A 22,306-nucleotide genomic window follows, 5' to 3' on the forward strand; every position below is an offset into this window, starting at 1 on the left:
GGTAGGGGATGAACCAGCACGTGTGTTTGGTGCTTTGTTGATTCTCCACGAGCTTGATGAAGAACTCGGCAGAAGTTTTGCTTTGTTGACGACTTGAAGACGACGGATGATCAAGGGCTGTAGAGGCTTGAACTTGATCAGATTTGAACCACGAGCGGTGTCACGTGGCGAGTATGGCTTTTGATGGTGGATGAATCAGCACGTGTGTTTGGTGCTTGTTGATCCTCCGCGTGTTTGACAACTTCCGAGCTTGTAGGTGATTTCCCCTGCTTGTCTGAAGTCAGCGAGGTGAAGAGACCGGCTATTTGGCAGCTTGATGGTTCTTCACGAACTTGGGAGACTTCTGAGCTTTGGAGAGGTTTCTTCCGTCTGCTTGCGTCCCTCTATCTGTCGTCGTCTTCGATGGTGTACTTGACTCAAGGGCGATTGACGCTTGATCTTGAGTCGTATGATGGCCACGAGGGTTGACACGTGACGAGTGCTTTGGCTTAAGGTTGGTGATGAACCGGCTATTTGGCAGCTTGAAGGCTCTTCACGTGCTTGAGGACTTATGAACTTTGGGAGTGATTTTTCTCTCCTTCCGCTGAAGTCCTTCTCTTGATTTCAGAGGGGCTATTTATAGTGTCAGCGCCTCTCTCAATTTGGAATGCCTTAATGACACGTAATTAATTGTATTTTCCTTAATTACGTAATCAAATCAATCAGCCCTAATTAACTGATTTAATCACGATTATTAAAGAATTATCCAATCAATTTGATGGCTGATTTTAATTGTATTTCATTAATAGCATAATCAAATCAATCAGCTTTAATTAACTGATTTAATCATGACTATTAAGGAATTAGCCAATTAATTTGATGGCTGATTTTAATTGTATTTCATTAATAGCATAATCAAATCAATCAGCTTTAATTAACTGATTTAATCATGACTATTAAGGAATTAGCCAATTAGTTTGATGGCTGATTTTAATCTTGATTATCAATTTAAATAAATTGATATCTAATCAGCAGACGAGATTTAATGCTTGATTTTATTCGGAATCAATTAATTTGATTGATCCGCTTTAATATCAATTGAATTAGCCGGAGCAAATTCATTTATTGCCGTCGAGCCTTTCATGTATCGCCAACTGTCATTCTCTGAGTCTGCGTGATTTTGCTGACTCACAAGCCATGTGGACAATTTGCGGGACCCACATGCTGACTAAATTTGTTCGGTCATAATTTCAAGTGGTGACCGAATTATTTAATGAATTTTATTTTCATTAAATTTTTGGTGTCTACAGAACAGTGCCAAATTTTTCACACGACGTATATAATTACGTTCATGATACATGTGAATGGTTGAAGGATCGAGAAAAGAAGTTACCAATGACTAGTTACGAGAATTTTAGTTTGATGGGTATTTAAGGTTTAGAGTTGACCGCATGGATCGAGGCCTAAACGATGATGAAAATAGGTAAATTTTTTACCATAGCTTTTTCTTCTCATCATGAGAATATCCAACGGTGGATTTGTCAAAAATATATTTTCTCCATATTGTTGGTTTTAGAATATATACTTTTCGATATAACTAAGGGCTAAATACTAGTTAGTACCCTGTGGTTTAGGTCCAAAATCATTTCAGTCCCTGGACTTCTAATTTCATCAAAAACACCCCTGCACTTTCAATTTTGATCTAATAGGTCCAATTCGTTAATATTCTTTCAAATAGTTGGATTATTTGTTGAAAAACTATTTATTTTTAATAGTAGGACTCACTCCTAAATTGACAATGCAGACCACCTCGACACCACATCATAAAACATAGACCATATATGATCCACATTAACAAGTTAAATAACTCAATTGTCGGAAAACTAACAAATTGGACCTATTAGATCAAAATTGAAAGTGCAGGGGTGTTTTTGATGAAATTAGAAGTTCAGGGACTGAATTGATTTTAGACCTAAACCACAGGGTAGTAATTTGTATTTAGCTCTATAACTAATAAGCAAGTTAAGCAGCATTAGTAGGCATATAAGGATTTTGTAGAATTCAAGAAAATGAAATTGAAAATCAATAAATTTGACATTATCCATGTATCTATCGCGCATTAATAGATACTGTGTTAAAAGGTTGACCTGGTCCATCGTCATTTCGATATTGGTCAAAGCGTTTAACCTTATATACTCTTATGATTCCCTACGGGCAGCCGAACTACGTGAAGATAAATGTTTCGTATTGTTTATATGGCCTGACAAAGCTTTTCCACGCGAGAGTGTGAGAACTGACGGATCGAGAATTTTTTTTTACTAATAAGTGGTTACGAGCATTTTAGTTTGATGGGTATGTAGGGTTTGGGATTGACCACATGGATCGAGACTCAAACAATGACGAAAATAGGTAATTTTCTAACGGTAGAATTGGCCAAATTATATTTTCTCCACGTTGTTGGTTTTAGAATGTAAACCTTTTCATATAATCAATGAACAAGGTAAACCACATTAGCAGGCATATAAGGATTTTGTGGATTCCAAAAAAGCGAAATTGAAAATCGATAAATTTGATATTATCCATGTATTTATTGCGCAAGAATAGGTACTGTGTAAAAAAATTTACGAAGTCCGTCGTCGTTTTGATATTGGTCAAAGCAGTCAATCTTGTATACGCTCATATTTCCCTAAGGGGAGTTGAAGTACGAGGAGATAAATGTCATGAATTGTTTACATGGGTTGACATAGCTCGTCCCCTTAAGAGTGTGAGCGTTGATGGATCGAGAAAAGAAATTACGAATGAGTGGTTACGAGCATTTTAGTTTGATAGGTATTTAGAGTTTAGGGTTCACCACGTAGATCGAGGGCCAATCGATGACCAAATTTTTTTTTAACCGTAGCCTTTTCTTCTCTTCATGAGAACATCCAATGGTCGAATTGCCAAATTGTATTTTCCCCACTTTATAGGTTTTGGAGGTATACTTTTCCTAACTAATAAACAAATTGAAACCAAATCAGTAGACATATAAGAAATTCGTGCAATAAAAAAAAAATTGAAATTGGAAATTGATATATTTGATATTACCCATGTATTTATAACGTATTAGTATGTACTATGTAAAAAATTTAACTCGTTTCATTGTCATTTTGACATCGGTCAAAGCGGTCAACACTATATACGTTTATATTTTCCTAAGAGGAGTCGAATCACGAGGATATAAATGTCCCGATTTTTTTACATGCATTGACATAGCCATCCTCACGAGAGTGCGAGCGCTGACGGATTAAGAAAAGAAGTTGTGAAGAAGAGCATTTTAGTTTGATGGATATTTAGGACTCAGGCAAAATTTAGGGTTTAGGATTTACCATGTCAATTTAGGCATGTATGATGACGAATATAGGTAAATTTTTTACCATACCTTATCTTCTTGTCATGAGAACATCTAACGGTCAAATTGGCCAAATTCTATTTCATCCACCTTATTGGCTTGATAATGTATACCTTTTCATATAACCAATAAACAAGTTAGACCACGTTAGCAAGCATATAAGGATTTTGTGTGATCCAAAAAATCAAAATTCAAAATTGATAAATTTGACATTACACATGTACTTACCACATATTAATAGGTACAATGTAAAAAAGTTAACTTGGTATGCCATCGAGTCGAATCGGTCAAAGCGGTCATATTTATTACCGGGTTTAGGGTTGATCTCGTGGATCGAGATTGAGATGATGAGGGAAACAAGTAAATTATTTACCATAGCCATATTTATCTGTCATGATCACATCCAAGTATCCAACGCTTGAATTGGCTAAATCATATTTCCTCCACCTTGTTGATTTTGAAAGGTATAATTTTTCCATATATTGAATAAACAAGTTAACCCACTTTAGTAAATATATAAAGATTCCGTGCAGTCAAAAAATCGGAATTAAAAATTGATATATTTGACATTACCCATATATTTATCAAGTAGTAATAGGTAATGTGTAAAAAAGTTAGCCTAATCTATTGTCGTTTTCTATAGGAGTCAAAATTGTCAACCATATACACGCTTATACTTCCATAAGGGGAGCATAATCACGAGAAGATAAATCTCCTAAACCTTTCACATGGCTTGACATAGCTTATGCCCTTGAGAGTGTAAAGCGCTAATGGCTCAAACAAAAAGTTGCAAATGAGTGATTATGAGCGTCTTAGTTTGATGTATATTTAAATTTTAGGTTAAACCGAATATGTAATAAAGAGGTTATAGGCGTTTTAATTAAAAAAGGTATTTTTGTAAATGACCATTAAATGAGGTTGACTCAGGATCGGCTGATTTGCTCAAATATGGTCAGGGATGCTAACAAACAATTATTGTTTTGTAAAGGTATTTGAAGTTGTTACCAACAAATGAACATGTTAGATATTACTAGTAGGTGTATATGAGTAATGAGTTTTATATGATCCAAAAATGGTCAATTTAACAGCTTCGATCTATGTAGCTGTTGTATAGAAAGAGGTCTATTTTTTACCATGTTTATACTAATTTTTGAAAATAGTATAGACATTATAAAATTAGAATCTTAATAAAAATTGTTGCACACTATTAATTTTCAACCAGAGAGAAGCCCCGCCTTCATCAAAAGATAAAATGCCGCCAAAATTAGAGAATCCCGCCGAAACTTTCAACCAAACTTAAATTTCCCACCAGTATATATTATTTCATTACTGAACTGAGAAGAAAAAATCAAAAGTTCCCTCATCAGTCATAACCCAGTTAGTTCCACTTCCTTCGTCCCTGTCACCTCTTCGATTGCACAAAAAGCTCATACGTCATCGGTTTTGGTGGTATTTCTCATCCTCCCATTCATTTCTCTGTATGCTTATTCTGTGTGGTTAAGGTTTGTGAGAAATCTGGATTTGGAAAACAGAGAGTAGTCGTACATTGGGGTTTTCTTTCTGTCAAATTTGCTGTTACACACTTGGGGGTTTAATTTGGGAGATTTCATTCTATTGGGTTTGCTCAAATTTGGTTTTGATTTCAATTACTCCAGCAAACCAAGGCGTCTCTGCCTCCCAAGTCTCTCTTCTTCCCCTAGCTGTGAAAATCTCTACAATCTGAAAATCCTTATTGGCTGAAATTGCAGGGATTTCAAATGTCATGGGATGTTGTCACGGTGCGCTCAGTCAGTTTCGGAGAGAGAAGGCACTTCAAGTTTTTGTCACTGCGTGGAATATTGTCTCAGATCTCTTGCCCCTCCAAGGTACATTCCCAATATGCTCTTGTAATATACAGTTGGACATGTTGTGATTTTGTTGTCAATTTGAGTAATGCTCTGTTATGAATACGAACGATATCATGTTATCAGATTATTGATTGTGAAATTTGAACTATGGATCAAGTGGAAAGCTGTTTGTAAAATTCTAGGTGTGAGTAAAACAAATGATATCTTTCTTGTATGTTGTATCTTTGCTCTTCTAAAAGAAACTAGATTCCAGGTGCCCACTCGTGTGTACATACTTGCCAAGCTATGAAATGACGGGTTCTTCAGCCTTTTTGTGTTCCTCTTGGTCCCCTGCAAGGCTCAAGGATTCTCCGAGGCATACAAGATCCATTTTCATAAGATTCACTTTTGTAATAATTTATTATCATCTCAAAACTGGAACCACTAGCTTCCCTTGTTCATTAGTTCTGCTTTTCACTTGGACTAACAAGCTTGTCCTGGTTGAAGTTTTCTTTTGTCTCTGACCTCCTATGAGGTATTTCAGAGCTTTCTTGTATGTTGGTTTTTTGTCCTCTTAGTGAAAGTTTACTTGCCAAAATAAAAAGGAGGTGGTTGTTTGAGAGGTTTCTTTTCCATGCATGTTGTACGTTTTGCGCCATGCAAATTTCTATTTTTCAAGGTTGAAAACCAACCTCATAGATGCTGGGGTTGAATCAAGTAACTCTAATTGCAGTAATCAAATACAAGCTAACTAGTGCAAATGTACTTGGGAAGGCAATCTTGGTTCCAATTGCACAAAGCTCAATCTTCAAGAAGCTTGGATAATACTGAGATCATATAGAGATACTTCAGTGAGAACTCTTGCTCATTGGTAACATTATAATGCACTGATAAACAAAAGCAATGAACCAAGCTGCTGCTACAATTCAAAGAGGGAAAACTAATCTACAATTTTACATTCAACGATTACAATTAGTAAAACAACATTAATGAAGAGAAGCCTGATCTTGATTCCAAATATATTACAATTGTGAACAAATTTTCGATTTTCCAGAAGCCAAGAAACCCAGACGTTTTTTAAGTAGAAAATGCCATTAATAAGAAAAGAAGAGTGTGAACGGAGAGGACTAAAAGTAGTCGTCTGGATCGTTGTTGGCTTTCAAGACAAAGCACCTGGGGCTGCCTGATCTTTGATGCTGTCATTTGTAGATTTAATATACACTGGTCTGTAACTAAATTCCAAAATGATAATGCATTGGGAAACATGCTACATCCGCATAAAGAATTGATAAGTAATGAACTAAAACTTGCCTATGAAAACACATTTCCAAGTTAATTATCTCGTTAAACTTTTTTTTTTTTTTTTTTCTTTTCAAATCATTATTTTCTTTCAACTACAGCTTAGCTAATGTATATGCTAAGAATTATGTACAGATTAGCTTCTTCTCCCTACAATTTGAAGTATGTGAACTATAAGCAAGAAATCTTGTTCTTCATTTCAAGTTTTGTAAGATCTCTCTTGAAAGACTTCCAATTCAAAGTAGTAAAAATATGAGTATAATAATCCAAGTTCACAAATCGAGTAAAACATTGAAAGTTTCTCAACATGAAATGCTTTGGGTTTCTAAGTATACAAATCAAGTTATTGCTACCAGAAAAACTCTAAAGCAGTACAATGTTGATAGATACTTGGGATTCTCAGTTTCTCACTCTAAAATCTAATTCTAATCCTAGAGTGTGGTACCAACTCAAACTAATTTCTCAAAAACATATTCAATTCCCAGCCTACACAAACCAACCCAGAGTTTGGATTGCCGGCAATATAGCAAAATAGAAAAACATCCTCTAATTCATAATATTTGGGGTTCAAACAGCTACAACTAACAACTAGCATAACACTCTCCCACCAAAAACTAAAGAGCTATTTTAGAGTGAGAATCCCAATTATCTATCAACATTGTACTAATTGTTCAATTGCAATTGAAAAAAGTCAAAAGCCTTTCACATATATATATATATATATATATATATATATAAGATTATGAGGGAATCGAAATGAAGATGAAAAATTTGAAGATGGCTTTCATTCAACCGATATATAAACACACTTTTGCATCATTGATGGTTGCCTTCACCAACACAACCAATCCTTCAATCGGCTTCACCACTATGTCGTTGTCGTCCGGAGTCAACTGCAAATTCGAAACCCCCAATTTCGAATTAAATAGTAAAATTGAATTGTACGGTACTTTCAATACAAAACTAACGCCGAGGACTGGTTGTTGGTGAGAGGGAGAGGAGGACCGAGCTGCCACGAACCCGAGTCGGGAACTCCGCCGACGACGATGAAGTTGGGGAGGAGAGAGCCGAGAAGAAGGTTGATGCGCGAGAAGTGGAGAGCGCTTGAGGAAGCAGGAGTGGGTCGAAGGCGAATGACTGGTGTTCTTGGAGAGAGAGGGTCCAGATCGAATTCGAAGGATGTGTACATTTGGTTATGTTTGATTTACTGCCTTCTCGATCAGTTTTTGGTCTTCCGCGCACTAACCCCTATTCACTAACGCCGTCCATCAATTTTGGTATCACGTGCCCAGCACATGTGCCGTGTACATCAACGGCCGGTGTACTGAAGACTCTCCGATAAAATGGCGGTATTAGTTGGGACAACAATGTACTATGGTCTACCATACTGTACTATTTATATGCGTAACAATCGGTACAATGTGTGGTTGGGATTTAGTAGTGTCACTAAAAGCTATAGTAACAATAACCTTTTTTGAGTTATCATCATCCAAACCAAAGTAAGCCACTTAAAACACAATCATCATCCAATTTCAACACCCAAGAGAGAGAGAGAGAAAAAAATAGGGTCCTTGACCCAAAGCACCAAAATAGACTAAAACTATCCCACTTACCCCAACAACAAAATTATATTCCCACTATCACAATTTAAGATAAAATGACAATTTTACCCTCGATGTAATTAATGAATTACAAATACCCCTCCTTCCTATCTCTTTCTCTCTCTCTCGCTCTCTCTCTCTCTCCTCCCTCACCAGCGATTTCTTCTGCCTCCTCTCTCTCTCTCTCTCTCTCTCTCTCTCACACGCCAGCGCACGGCCTTCAGCTCCGGTCTCTGGTCTAGATGGCCGGCGGCGAGACGAGGCCGACGATGACGTCGACAGAGGTGATACATCGGCGATGGTGCAGATCCAATCGACGACCTCAAACGCCGCTTTGTCGTTTCACTGCAAAACGACGCCGAACAAAGCGGTGACGATGGCCTGCCGTTTATGGTCGACGAGCTTCACAGGCTCCGAGTCGAGGAGCTCCGGCTCGAGGTCCGCCGTCACGACGTTTCGATGGTGTAAAAACTCGACGTCCCTCTTTGGATTGAGATATGACTGTGAGACTTCTTCGTTTCAATGGTCTTGGAGATCTGAGTGTGTGTGTTGTATGTGTCTCTTGTGTGTTACAAGTCGTTGGAGCTGAAGGTGAAGAGGATGGAGGAGGAGGACAGAGACTGGAGCTTGAAGGCGGTGGAGGCGGAGCAGTACAATTAGCAAGGAACACTTGTCCTGGAACCGGCCAATTTTGTCCTTCAGGCCTTTGGTTTTTTTTTTTTTTTTTGGTCCGAGTCCCTGGAGGCTTAGAATGTCCTTCTAGTCATGGTACCAATGAACGATAAAAGTCAATACAAGTCACCTAGGAGGTGAATCTCCATATCCAACAAAACTAGGTCACCTACTGCATTTTTATTAAGGGGCAACAGATGTCTATAGACGTCCAATAAAAGTCTATTGGGGGGCAATAGACGTCTACTGGGGGGCAATAGACGTTTTGAATTGATGTAATCTCCTCGTTTTTTTTCTGTAATCAAAGTTTTATTTGTCTAAATTTAGGGAGATTAGTTTCCATTTTGGTAATCTAAACGTCTATTGGGGGGCAATAGACGTCTACTGGGGGCAATACATAGCTGATAGTCGTCTATTGGGGGGCAATACATGGCTGATAGTCGTCTATTGGAGGGCAATAGACGTCTATTGGGGGCAAAAAAACTTTCCGATGAGATTTTCAACAAATTCCGGTGGGCGGCAGCCGGTGACCGGATTCCGGCGAAAGTTGGCCGGAATCCGGCGACCGGAATCCGGGGAAAGTTGGCCGGATTCCGGCGGCCGGTGAAGGGCTCCGGCGTCCTATAGTTTCTCTCTCTCTCTCTCTCTCTCTCTCTCTCTCTCTCTCTCTCTCTCTCTCTCTCTCTCTCTCTCTCTCTCTCTCTCTCTCTCTCTCTCTAAGTAAATAAGGGGTGAAGGGTAAAATGGTATTAAAAAAAAATTAAAAACAAAAAAAAAATCTTAATGGGGTATTAGGGAAGACTCCCTTAGAGTGTATTGGGTAAGAGAGAATTAAAAAAACTCAATGGGGTTAGTGGGAAAAAAATCCCTAGAAATGGGGTAAATGGACAAAAACCCAAAAAAATAAAAACAAACAAACAAACAAAATTGGGCTCAAATCGATCGGGTCCGGTCCAATCTTGGGCCCAAAACCCACCTCTCCCTACTTCTCCCTCCTTTTTGTCTGTAATTTTCTTCATTTACTACAGTCGTCGATCTTCTTCTTCCCCTTGTTTTTCAAATGAGCTTCTCTTTCACTTTCACTTAATAATCCCAACGCTCCATTTCCAGGTAACTCCAATTCTCTTCTCTTCAAAATTCAATCAAGATCTAATTCATTTCTCCGATCCAATTCGATTCGATTCTCCAGGAGAGTCAACAATTCACGATTAAGATCTCGGCTGCTGGATTTGCAGGTCTCCGATGGAGTGGACGACGGTGCAGCATCTCGATCTACGACACGTCGCGCGGAGCACCAAACCCCTCCAGCCTCATGCCGCCGCCTTTCATCCGCATCAGGCCCTCGTCGCCGTCGCTATCGGCAACTACATCGTCGGTGAGAGCACCCTCGCTTTCCGTTTTTGATTAGTTAGTTACACGCTGTGAAATTTTAGTAATTTTCTGCTTCGAATTTGAAGCATGGATGATGTATGTATGTATGTATCATTCTAGCTAAGTCGCATTGTGTTTGAATTTGAGTTTAGAGTTTACTCCTGAGCAGCTAGGTTTAATGGAATATTGAAGTGCTTTGTGTGATTAGCTAGTATAAAGATGTGAGATTTTCAGGTGGTGTGGTGAGTGAAAGAAGAAAGCCTCCAGGTTCCTGTGGTTGTTACTATTCAGTCACATGAATGTACTTGGTGTTTCTATGAAATTTGAATGAGGCATGAATGTTTAATCGGTTGATAGTTGTGGAATCGTCTATCCTTATGTATTACTGTATATGTAGATTTTTCTTCAGGTTCACTTTGTTTGTTTTTAATTGATATATATATATATATATATATATATTTTTTGTGCACACAGAAATGGATGCGTTGACGGGAAGCAAGATTGCATCTATTGATATCGGTATACCTGTTATCCGCATGGCATATAGTCCCACGAGTGGCCATTCTGTCATAGCGATCCATGAGGTTGGTGCTCTGGATGCCTGTTTGTTTAGCTTTTTTTAGATTTGGCATGTTGCTTGTTGCATCTTTAATGTTAATATGCACTAACTAGAAGCATGATTTCATCTATTGATATTGGTATACCTGTCATCCTCGTGTCATAGAGTTCCACAAGTGGGCATTCTCTGATAGTGATCCATGTGGTGGGTGCCCTATATGCCCTTCTCTGGTTAGCATGTTTTAGAGATAGAGTATTGTTTTTTTCATATCTTTTTGAACGATTGCATCTTGCACATCTTTTAAATGTTAATATACGATCTTCACTCTTAGGACATTCTAGTTTATCACATGTTTGTTGCCCCATGCCCTACCAGCTTAAGTTATTGGGAACTTCGGGAAATTAATAAATTTAATAACTGCAGATGTTTAGTTCAAATCTCTGTAGCAACAACATTCTAATTTATGTTATATTGGTTCATATCCAAGGTTTTACTAACATTGTAACTGCAAATAGAGGCTTTTATTATTTACACCAATGTTTCTGTTAAGTGTTCTAGTGGAGTACGGTGGAATTTAACTTTCAAATGCAACATTGGGTTTATGCAAGTTATACACTAGCGATTCCGTGACTTTTTGTATTTTTTTTACTTTTAATTGTATTATACTTGTTGTCCACAATACTAGATATTGCTAATTGATTGGGAGGTCAATGAAAGATAGGTGACCCACAATTGAGGTCATGCACGAGGGTGGAATACCCACTTAGTTACTTTTTACAAACATCTTTTAGTTCCAAGATGCAAGCTTTATTAGAAACTATTATATTATTTATTTAATTTTCATGGTTGGTTCTTGAAGAAATTGGGCAATTCTCAGTGTATATATAATGGAATACATTTTGTAGTTTCTTTATTAGGTTAATGTTCATTTGTGGAGCTTTTTGGTGCTTCATCTTCATATTCTTTTGTTGCTTTCTTTGGTGTTAAGAGTCGATATATGGATTCTCAAGCTGCATACTTTATTTGTTCAGCATTCTTCCAGAGCAGCCTGTTTCATATGTAAATGAACGTTTCTTGTTTTGTTTGCTTAAACGTGGGTTTGTTTATACCCCATTCTGTAGGATGGTACTATTCGCTCCTGTGATTTTGATGCTGAACAAACTTGCGTGTTGCATTCACCTGAGAAGAAGTTGGATCAAATTACTCCTGATACAGAAGTCCATCTTGCTTTGACACCTCTCCAACCTGTAGTGTTTTTCGGGTTCCATAAAAGGATGAGTGTTACAGGTATTCTTATATTTTGTTTTCCACTTTCATCTCGAAAATACACACATGAAGTCACATGACAGCTCTATCTAATTTTTCCTACTGCTTCAATATGCATGAAGTTGTTGGGACTGTTGAAGGAGGAAGGGCACCAACAAAAATAAAGACAGATTTGAAAAAACCTATTGTGAATCTTGCATGCCACCCTCGCCATCCCGTCCTGGTAATATAGTTGATTGGTTGAATTTCTTCCTATTGTGCTTGTAATGTGTTGCATTGTGTGGCGGTTGGATAATACATCTATTATACTGGATACTATGGTTAAGGGATATTTAAAAAATACTTCTCTTTTTTTCCTTTTCAGTATGTTGCTTATGCAGATGGTTTGATTCGAGCATACAACATTCACACCTATGCAGTTCATTACACCTTACAGAGTAAACTGAGTGATTATTTCTTGTTAATAATGTTACAAATTAGCATCAAGTGGTTTATCTGCTTCAACTTTTTGTTCTTTTTCTGCAGTCGACAACACCATAAAGCTTATCGGTGCTGGAGCGTTTGGTTTTCACCCAACATTGGAGTGGATTTTTGTTGGTGATAGACGGGGTACACTTCTTGCATGGGATGTTTCTACTGAGAGACCTAGTATGATTGGAATGTAAGTCATATATAATAGTAGGAGTAGAATGATTCATTTGCGGTTCAAATCAAGTTCCATAAAGGCCCAAAAAGGGGAAAAGAAAACACAAAAACCGAAAATTAGGGGAACAAATGGCTAATTCACATCAACTGACTGGGATTAGACTGCCTTGTGGAACCTAGCGAAGTACTGCCTTAATTCCTTGTTTTGGAATCCATTGATTAACATAATCTGTTGTTAAGTTTTAGGTTTCACTAATTTAGCAAATTCTTTTTCTTTAAGAATTGGGGTGAAGTTTTAGCAAATTTTATAAAGACTGCCTACCTGACAATCATGTGAGAGCCAATTTGCAGTTAAAAGAATTGCATAATATACCTGTAAGCTTTTGAATGCCATTTAACATTAATTGGCCACACACATCTGCAAGCTCCTCTATTAAGCTAAGAGGATGCAATGTCAGTTGTCACGGACTTAGTGTGTTAGACAAATGATGAGGGATTAAGATTTTTTTTTTTTTTTTAGGTTTCCCCGCTGTCCAAGTAGCCTCTTATGGTCAAGAGTGTGATTTATGATTTACTAGCATTCTTATTGAGTTAATAAATTGTTAATACTTTCAGTAATCTTTTTCGTTACTATCTGATAAGATGGGACCTGTGACTCTGTGAGTGCCTTAAATGGTCAAAATTTCTTTAAGTGGATGGTTTTTCCTATCCATATATGAATACAGTATGTAATACTGTATATAATCCTGTTTGAAATTTTGCTTCTGTCAATCTCTTTCCGGTGTTAATTGATATTTAACGCTTGACCTTTTGTTGGAATGCAGTACACAAGTGGGTTCCCAACCAATTTCTTCAGTTTCTTGGCTACCAATGTTGCGGTTACTTGTAACTGTAACCAGGGATGGAACTCTTCAAGTGTGGAAGACACGTGTTATAATTAATCCAAATAGACCTCCAATGCAAGCAAATTTCTTTGAACCTGCTGGTTAGTGGCTATTATTCTTGCCCTATATCATGAAAACGATATGATTATACTCATTCTTTTGATAGTGAATTTGTAATTATATTTTATCTTTAATGTATCTCTCCTCTAAACCCCCCAAATTCATCTTTGCCAATGCTTCTGCTGTTGCTGTTGACTGTTTCTGTGAACCACCTCAACATAACTAGTACCATTTATATGCATTGAAATTTGAATATGACATGCCATGCTTAGGCACCAATAGGGCCATCTTAGTTAAACATTCGGACTTTTGCATGTCTACAGATATGTTCATCTTACGGGCTACACTGACTTCTATCTTCTTCATCTTATTCTGCAGCAATTGAATCACTTGACATCCCTCGCATACTTTCTCAACAGGGCGGAGAAGCAGCTTACCCTTTACCGCGTATCAAAACATTAGAAGTTCACTCCAAACTGAATTTGGCAGCGCTTCTGTTCATAGTTAAGTGCGCCCACTTACATAACACTCTCATTTGCTGCAAATGTCAAAAAGTGCATATTTTGACTATTATTTCTCTCGTATAGAATATGACAGGTGGAGACAATGTGAAAAATAGGGCCGCATACACTAGGGAAGGAAGGAAACAATTGTTTGCAGTTTTGCAAGGGGCAAGAGGATCCTCAGGTGAATTAAAGTGTTAACATTATTTGTGTGTTTATTTTGACCTGTTTTTTTAGACTTGTAATTTTAATTGTCAACAAATGCAAAGAGTTCATTATGTTCCTCAAGTGGACATTTGTTCTTCGTGTCATTTATGTCATATCTTCCTGGTTTAGGTCCACAGAATTGAAGAAAATGCTACTTTTTAATGGCTATGGTTTTATGAATCATCTAGTAAATTGGTGTGGTGACAACTTATATCAAGAGGTTTATATGCGAGCTTTTTCAAAATTTATTAGAATGTCTTCAGTACTTACCAAGAACAAAGAGATTTGTCAAGGTTTCAGGTAGTAGATAGATAATGCATGTTATGTTTTGAGGCTCATAATATTTTGATCATATGTATATTAGATGGTCTTCCATTACCATGGATTGTTATGATGATCCGACTGTTTCACGGTTTCTTGTATTGTTCTACTACTAACTTTAGTTATGAAAATCTAAATTGCTCGACTTTTATTCCTTACAGTATTCCACCATATTGGAAGGTTCTTTTTAGGGTCTAGGGTTTAAGGACAAAACTCAAAGTAAAAACTCCAAGACTTGTCATAAAAAAAGGAGTCAAGTAAAAATGAGAGGAGCAGAGGATCTGGGTCCATCTAAATTATGACAATGGAAGGTCTGCTGGTTAGTGGTTGGTCAGAAGCAGATATGCACATCAATGACCAATGTTCTCATTATTCATTAGTAGTTGCACATTACTTTTCTTGGTGCAGTCCTTCTTTCTTGTCTCTCTTCTCTAGTGGTATTGACTATTCTAGCTAGGAGTGAAGGGAAGAAGGAAGAAGCCTTAGGTTGTCATATTTGTTTATATACTTCTTGGAGTTCTTTGGCAACATTTGTTTCCTATAACTGTTGAGGGCAGAATATATCTGTGGTCACTCTGTAGACCTCTTAGGGTGCAAGATTTATTCTCCATTGAATAAGCATAATACATGTCCTATTACAGTATATGTAACCCAACTGTTGCAGTTCACCGTAGACCCAACAATTTTTGAAAGATAGGTTTTTTTTAGAAACTTTTAATATTTGAATAGACTTCATATATGTTCTTTCTACTGCTGCCTGCTATTGGCAGAGATGCTAATGACAGAGTTATTGTGCAGCGTCTGTTTTGAAAGAAAAGCTTTCATCTTTGGGGTCGTCTGGAATATTAGCTGAACATCAACTTCAAGCTCAACTACAAGAACATCATATGAAAGGGTGAGATTAACATTTTTGTGAAGCAGATTTGTTATCACGACCATTTCTTGTGATTAGTTAATTTGGTTGTATTCAGGGGCCTTTGTCAATTATGGATGCATAGAGACTTCTAGTCAGATATCAGGTTATTTAGTCATTAAAAAACATAGCAAATGTTAAGGTTGAGATACAGAGTAGGTTTTGTTGTTGTACTGTTAGACATTATTGATGGAAATAGTTTTTCTTTAACCTTTTTCTTCTTTGAGTTTTGATAATGGCACAGGCTGGATTTCTGACCTCTAGGATTTTAGATTTTTACTTGTTGGTCATGATTTTACTGCTTTGCTTGGTTCCCTTCTCAGACTTGACACCTTGAATTATCCATTAGGATTAGAGGCTTTTTCAAGTTGAATTCTTAGATTTTTTTTCCTGCTTTACACTATTTTGATTTTTTTTTTTTCCAGATTATATTAACTTTCATATCTGGCAGGCGCAGTCATCTTACAATATCAGACATTGCTCGGAAGGCTTTTCTTCACAGTGTATGTCACTTTCTTATTATAAATATGTATAGCAGAAATTTTTATATCGGATATACCTTTATGTTTTGAGGAGGGATCATGGATAAATTTTAAATTGACCAGGCTGTAATGTGCTGACTTGCAACTTATTAGAAACCAAAATGTAGCTTATTTTGTCTCATCTCTTCTTTCATGTTAAATGCTTTATGAGAACTTCATGTTTGATCTGATTAAGCAAGTTATCTGTTAGATAAAATTCCTTGTTGACTCATCAATTTGCATTGTCGTTGTAGCATTTCATGGAAGGTCATGCCAAAAGTGCCCCAATATCTCGGCTGCCTCTAATTACTATTGTAGATTCTAAGCATCATCTAAAGGATGCTCCTGTATGTCAGGTAATATGTTTCTGATATAGATTGATTGCATCCTCTGTTACTTTTGCTTAAAATGGGTATGACAAGTTTAGTTCACTTGCAGCCATTTCACCTGGAGCTAAATTTCTTCAGTAAAGAGAATCGGGTTCTTCATTATCCTGTCAGAGCCTTTTGTATAGACGGGTCAAACCTTATGGCGTATAATCTGTCTTCTGGAGCAGATAGTATCTACAAGAGACTTCATACATCGGTAATGTAGAGCAGGATATATTATTATGGGAAGTACTTTGATGTCTTCTTTACCCTTCATCTTTTAGGAGGGATTCCCCTTTGATGATATTAAACTATTCTTTTTCCCTCTCTTTTATAGGTTCCTGCAAATGTGGAATACCATCCAAAGTACCTGTTCTACAGTAAAAGACAGCGCATATTTCTTGTTGTCTATGAATTTAGTGGTGCTACAAATGAAGTTGTGCTTTATTTTGAAAATACTGATTCTCAGGCAGCAAACAGTAAATGCAGCACAGTAAAAGGTTTGTTACTGAATTGCATCCTTATTTCCCTAAAATATCTGTACATGCATGTAGGAGATCTGGTAATCATTCAGAAATTGCATCTTTGAGTTTGTAGGTCGAGATGCAGCATTTATTGGTCCCAATGAGAATCAGTTTGCAATTCTTGATGATGATAAGACTGGACTGGCTTTACATATACTGCCTGGAAAGGCTACTCCAGAAGCTAATGAAAAAAATCTACTTGCTGACGAAAACCAATCTATGAATACTGATACTGCTGCCCCCCGAGGTCCAATGCAATTTATGTTTGAAAGTGAAGTGGATCGAATATTTTCCACTCCAATAGGTACTTAAGGATATTATGTAAAATTTGAAAAAAGGACGGAAAAAAATATCTTATCTAACAGTTATATGCTAACTCATACTATTTATGATTGCAGAGTCAACTCTGATGTTTGCTTCTCATGGGGATCAGATTGGCTTGGCAAAGCTGGTTCAAGGATACCGCCTTTCTAATGCTGGTGGTCATTATATAGCAACAACAAATGAAGGGAGAAAGTCAATCAAATTGAAACTTGATGAAATTGTACTTCAGGTTCTTATATAACTCTTCAATCTTATTACTATTGTTGAATAATGGAAAGTAATCAGGACATCTGGTACGAAAAACTTTCTAGCCTGCTACAATTCAGAAGTCTACTTTGGTTCTCTATTAACAAATACTGCTGTTAAAATGTGACAGGTTCACTGGCAAGAAACTCTTAGGGGCTATGTTGCAGGAATATTAACTACACAAAGAGTTCTTATAGTTTCAGCAGATCTAGATATACTGGCAGGAAGTTCTGCAAAATTTGATAAAGGACTTCCTTCAATATCCTTATTCAACATCTTGGTGTTAAGTTTATACTTTCCATATGTAATATTTGATTTGGTGAATTTTTTGGGATTACATTTTCTGTTTGAGTTCCCTTGACTTCTAATCACTTTAGATCACTTTTATGGGTTGGGCCTGCACTTCTCTTTTCTACTACCACTGCAGTTAGTGTGCTTGGTTGGGATGGGAAAGTGAGGACTATACTCTCTCTCAGTATGCCTTATGCAGGTATGCATTTTTTTTGCTGCTGGTCATGTGGGTGCATTGTTATCCTCTGAGTTCTGACTCATTATGATGTGTTTCTGTGCAGTTTTGGTTGGTGCGCTGAATGACCGGTTGTTGCTTGCTACCCCAACAGAAATAAATCCCAGACAAAAGAAGGGAGTTGAGATTAAGAGTTGTCTTGTTGGGCTCCTTGAACCTCTTCTTATTGGCTTTGCCACAATGCAAGAAAGATTTGAGCAGAAGCTTGACCTGCCAGAGATATTGTATCAAATAACATCAAGGTTTTTCTCATCTTCATAATCTATACACATGCTGCCATCTTTTGGAAATTGCTTTAAAAACTTCAACATCCTAATATCCTGTAGCTATGTAACATAATGTGTTGTCACGTCATGTTTCTTCTCTTGCACCTTAATGAATATGGGCACTTGAATGTGGTGTTACTTTCTGAATGAAGGTTTGACAGCCTGCGTATCACTCCAAGGTCTCTTGATATTCTGGCCAGAGGCTCTCCTGTTTGTGGAGATCTTTCTGTCTCATTATCTCAAGCAGGACCACAGTTCACACAGGTGAGTAGAAAACAATGTTTTGCTTATCAAATTTTGTTATCAGTGTGTTTTCTTTACTAAGCTTGTGGAATAACATAGGTATTGCGTGGTGTCTATGCTATCAAAGCTCTCCGCTTTTCTACTGCTTTATCTGTTTTAAAAGATGAATTTCTGCGCTCTAGAGATTATCCAAGGTGTCCTCCAACCTCTCATCTGTTCCACCGGTTCCGGCAGTTGGGCTATGCATGTATCAAGTATGCAACTATGACAATGTCCATTTTAAATTTTGTATTGTGCAAATGTTTTTTATGCTTAAAAAATTTGGTGTATTTTTTCTTTTATGATTTTCTCTGCCTTTTAAATTTTGTGTATTGTACTCTGACCTAACAAATGGTTGGTGACACATGCTTTTGGATTATCAGATATTTGCATATGTGCTGTAAGGATTCTACTGGTTTCTTGCATATATATATTGGCTTTTCTTGATGGTTCTACAAAACGTTTAACAAGGTCTCACTGAGAAAAAAAAAACAAAAAAAAGAAATACACACACACACACACACACAGGTAGCAAAATAAAATAACACAATTTTACGTCTGTTAGTTGACTGGCATCTCATCAGAACATCAAGTAGAATATGTTGGATGGAATAATTGTAAAGTATTTGGAAGTTGGCATGCCTTTTCATCAATTATGCAATTATAAGATGGATGAAATTGTTGGAAACAATGGTCTGCATACTCTTAAAGAATTTTGTAACAGTAATATAAAAGACTCTTTAATATCCAGGGTTCCAACTCATGGCTGAAGAACTACTGCATATCATGTTACTAGATTTTATTAAAGCTACTCTTTTTTTTTTTTTTTTTTTTTTCCAACTTTAACTTCAGATAAAATTGCAGGTTTGGTCAGTTTGATAGTGCAAAAGAGACCTTTGAAGTCATAGCAGATTATGAAAGTATGCTCGATCTGTTTATATGCCACCTTAACCCCAGTGCCATGCGGCGTCTTGCTCAAAAATTGGAAGAAGATGGCACTGATTCAGAACTGAGGAGATACTGTGAGAGGATCTTAAGAGTGCGCTCTACTGGATGGACTCAAGGCATTTTTGCTAACTTTGCTGCTGAGAGTATGGTTCCGAAGGGTCCTGAATGGGGTGGTGGGAACTGGGAAATCAAAACCCCAACTAATATGAAGGCAATACCTCAATGGGAACTGGCTGCCGAGGTGATGCCATACATGAGGACTGATGACGGTGCCATTCCATCCATTATTGCTGATCATATTGGTGTTTACTTGGGTTCCATCAGAGGACGAGGCAACATTGTAGAAGTAAGGGAAGATAGCTTGGTCAAAGCTTTCAAACCCGCAGGTGGTGATAATAAGCCAAATGGTCTTCAAGACTCTTCAGTGACATCTACATCTAATATGTCCAAGGGAGTGCCTAGTGGTGGTTCATTGATGGGTCTTGAAACACTTACCAAACAAGTAGCCAGTTCCACTGCGGCAGATGAACAGGCTAAAGCTGAAGAAGAATTTAAGAAATCTATGTATGGTGCAGCTGATGGTAGCAGCAGTGATGAGGAGGGAACTTCAAAAACTAAAAGGTTACAGATTCGGATAAGAGACAAGCCAATTGCTTCTACCACAGTGGATGTTGATAAGATCAAAGAAGCCACGAAGCAATTCAAACTTGGTGAGGGGTTGGCTCGCCCCAGCAGAACCAAGTCATTGACTGGATCCCAGGACCTAAGCCAGATGTTATCCCAACCGCCTCCAGCCAGTAGTGGTTTTCCAAATGCTCGTGTAGGTTCCGCCCCTGGTGATCTGTTTGGTATGGATGCACCAACACAACCTGCAACTGTATCACAGCAAGCTCCTGTACCAGGTGTGGGAATGACAGCTGGACCAATTCCAGAGGACTTTTTCCAAAATACCATACCGTCCTTCCAGGTTGCAGCCTCACTGCCCCCTCCTGGAACCTATCTTTCAAAGATGGATCAAGCCTCTCAGGGGGCTGAAAGAAATACGGAAACACTTAACCAGGTCAATGCACCCAAAGCCACTATAGATCTTCCTGATGGTGGTGTTCCCCCTCAAGCTACTCAACAGGGTGTTCCACTGGGGTCCTTTGGACTTCCTGATGGTGGGGTTCCACCACAAGCCCCAAGCCAGGCTGCTGTTCAACAGACTCAGATTCAGTCAGCTCAACCTCCAATATCCACTCAGCCTCTTGATCTAAGTGCCCTTGGCATTCCGAATTCTGCCGATAATGGAAAACCTACAGGGCAGCCTCCTTCACCACCTTCTGCTGTGCGTCCTGGACAGGTAAATAAACAAATGTGCATTTACACATGGATGCATAACCCTTCAATTCCCCACCATGCTAATTCTCTTTTATTTCATGGCTTTCCTCGCAACAGGTTCCCCGTGGAGCAGCCGCTCCTATATGCTTTAAGACTGGAGTATCCCACCTTGAGCAGAATCAACTTTCGGACGCATTATCCTGCTTCGATGAAGCTTTTCTTGCACTAGCGAAGGACAACTCTCGTGGAGCTGATATCAAAGCACAAGCGACCATCTGTGCTCAATATAAGATAGCAGTCACTCTTCTTCAGGTATAATAATTATCTTCAAGCTCTCAATAAAACAGATGGAATGAGTTCTTTGAGGCTGAACTCTGGGGATCACTTTACAGACCTTTTCTTGTACAAAGACACCATATGTGGGTTTGGATTAGGTTAAGTGCTACTGGTTGGCAAAGGCACTAAGAACTTTCTTTTGAATCAGCGCTAGATAACTCATCTCTTAATTTTGGATTTCATTGCAGGAAATTGGCCGGCTTCAGAGAGTCCATGGCCCTAGTGCAATTAGTGCAAAAGATGAGATGGCAAGACTAGCACGCCACCTGGGTTCTTTGCCTCTTCTGGCAAAGCACAGGATAAATTGTATTCGAACTGCCATTAAGAGGAATATGGAAGTGCAAAATTATGCTTATTCAAAACAGATGCTTGAGCTCCTACTGTCCAAAGCACCTCCAAGTAAGCAGGATGAGCTAAGGAGCTTGGTTGACATGTGTGTTCAAAGGGGTCTGTCCAACAAGTCCATTGATCCTCTTGAAGACCCTTCCCAGTTCTGTGCGGCCACACTTAGCCGTCTGTCAACCATTGGATACGATGTTTGTGACCTTTGTGGGGCTAAATTTTCGGCTCTCGCAACGCCTGGTTGCATTATATGCGGTATGGGAAGCATCAAAAGATCAGATGCACTTACAGGGCCGGGGCCTGTTCCTTCGCCGTTCGGTTGAGGTTTAAATCTCATCAATAGGGTTCTTTACCGTTTGGCTTGGGTTCCAAACATTGTAGAGGACCTGTGGACGTTTCGACCTTCCAAGTAGTTGGTGTTATATCAGAGGATGCTTTGCCGACAGACTGAGATGATACCACTGCCCATTAGGAGGTATATAATGTATCATATACCTGTGTATTTGAGGTTTTTTTTTTTTTTTGGTCTGATGTGTATTTGAGTTTGATGTCATGCCTTTGTGATTATTTTATATTCCATGTAGTTATTCCCATTTTATTGTCAATTTCTCATAATCCACCCTTATATTGTCATAGCAAAATCATTGATATTCCCAGTTTTGTAATACTAATTTGTACCGACCTGGATATGAGGAAATGACAAATTTATTCTTTGTTCTTTTTGGTGCAACTGGTTTGCAGTCTCATGTAAAGCTCATTGTTAAATATTTTACATCACCGAACATGATTAAAATGACTAAAATACCCAT

The 22,306-nt window shown here is 38.0% G+C and overlaps 1 protein-coding gene and 1 long non-coding RNA gene across 4 annotated transcripts; both read left to right on the forward strand.

Annotated features, from left to right (window-relative positions):
- Positions 1-4,708: 4,708 nt before the first annotated feature.
- On the forward strand, positions 4,709-5,797 carry LOC133727353 (uncharacterized). Of its 2 annotated transcripts, XR_009855127.1 has the most exons (3): positions 4,709-4,816; positions 5,116-5,232; positions 5,468-5,797. It is a non-coding gene; the product is annotated as an uncharacterized LOC133727353 (long non-coding RNA). The 2 variants fall into 2 exon arrangements; XR_009855126.1 differs by having other exon boundaries at positions 5,116-5,797.
- Positions 5,798-9,718: 3,921 nt separating this feature from the next.
- On the forward strand, positions 9,719-22,215 carry LOC133720439 (uncharacterized). 2 transcript variants are annotated; one of them, XM_062146734.1, is made up of 25 exons: positions 9,719-9,875; positions 10,001-10,140; positions 10,611-10,720; positions 11,817-11,982; positions 12,084-12,184; positions 12,326-12,398; positions 12,487-12,622; positions 13,431-13,591; positions 13,929-14,053; positions 14,138-14,237; positions 15,380-15,476; positions 15,946-15,997; positions 16,270-16,371; positions 16,454-16,600; positions 16,721-16,883; positions 16,981-17,211; positions 17,306-17,460; positions 17,608-17,736; positions 17,850-17,967; positions 18,050-18,245; positions 18,422-18,533; positions 18,612-18,766; positions 19,416-20,841; positions 20,937-21,131; positions 21,344-22,215. In XM_062146734.1, the coding sequence occupies exons 2-25, from the start codon at positions 10,008-10,010 to the stop codon at positions 21,818-21,820; spliced, it is 4,860 nt and encodes a 1,619-aa protein (XP_062002718.1). In that variant the 5' UTR covers positions 9,719-9,875; positions 10,001-10,007; the 3' UTR covers positions 21,821-22,215. The 2 variants fall into 2 exon arrangements, with proteins under 2 accessions (XP_062002718.1, XP_062002727.1); XM_062146743.1 differs by having other exon boundaries at positions 9,756-9,875; positions 9,955-10,140.
- The last annotated feature ends 91 nt before the right edge of the window (positions 22,216-22,306 follow it).

The sequence above is a fragment of the Rosa rugosa genome, chromosome 1 (genome assembly GCF_958449725.1).
Source record: "Rosa rugosa chromosome 1, drRosRugo1.1, whole genome shotgun sequence".
Classification (NCBI taxonomy): Eukaryota; Viridiplantae; Streptophyta; class Magnoliopsida; order Rosales; family Rosaceae; genus Rosa; species Rosa rugosa.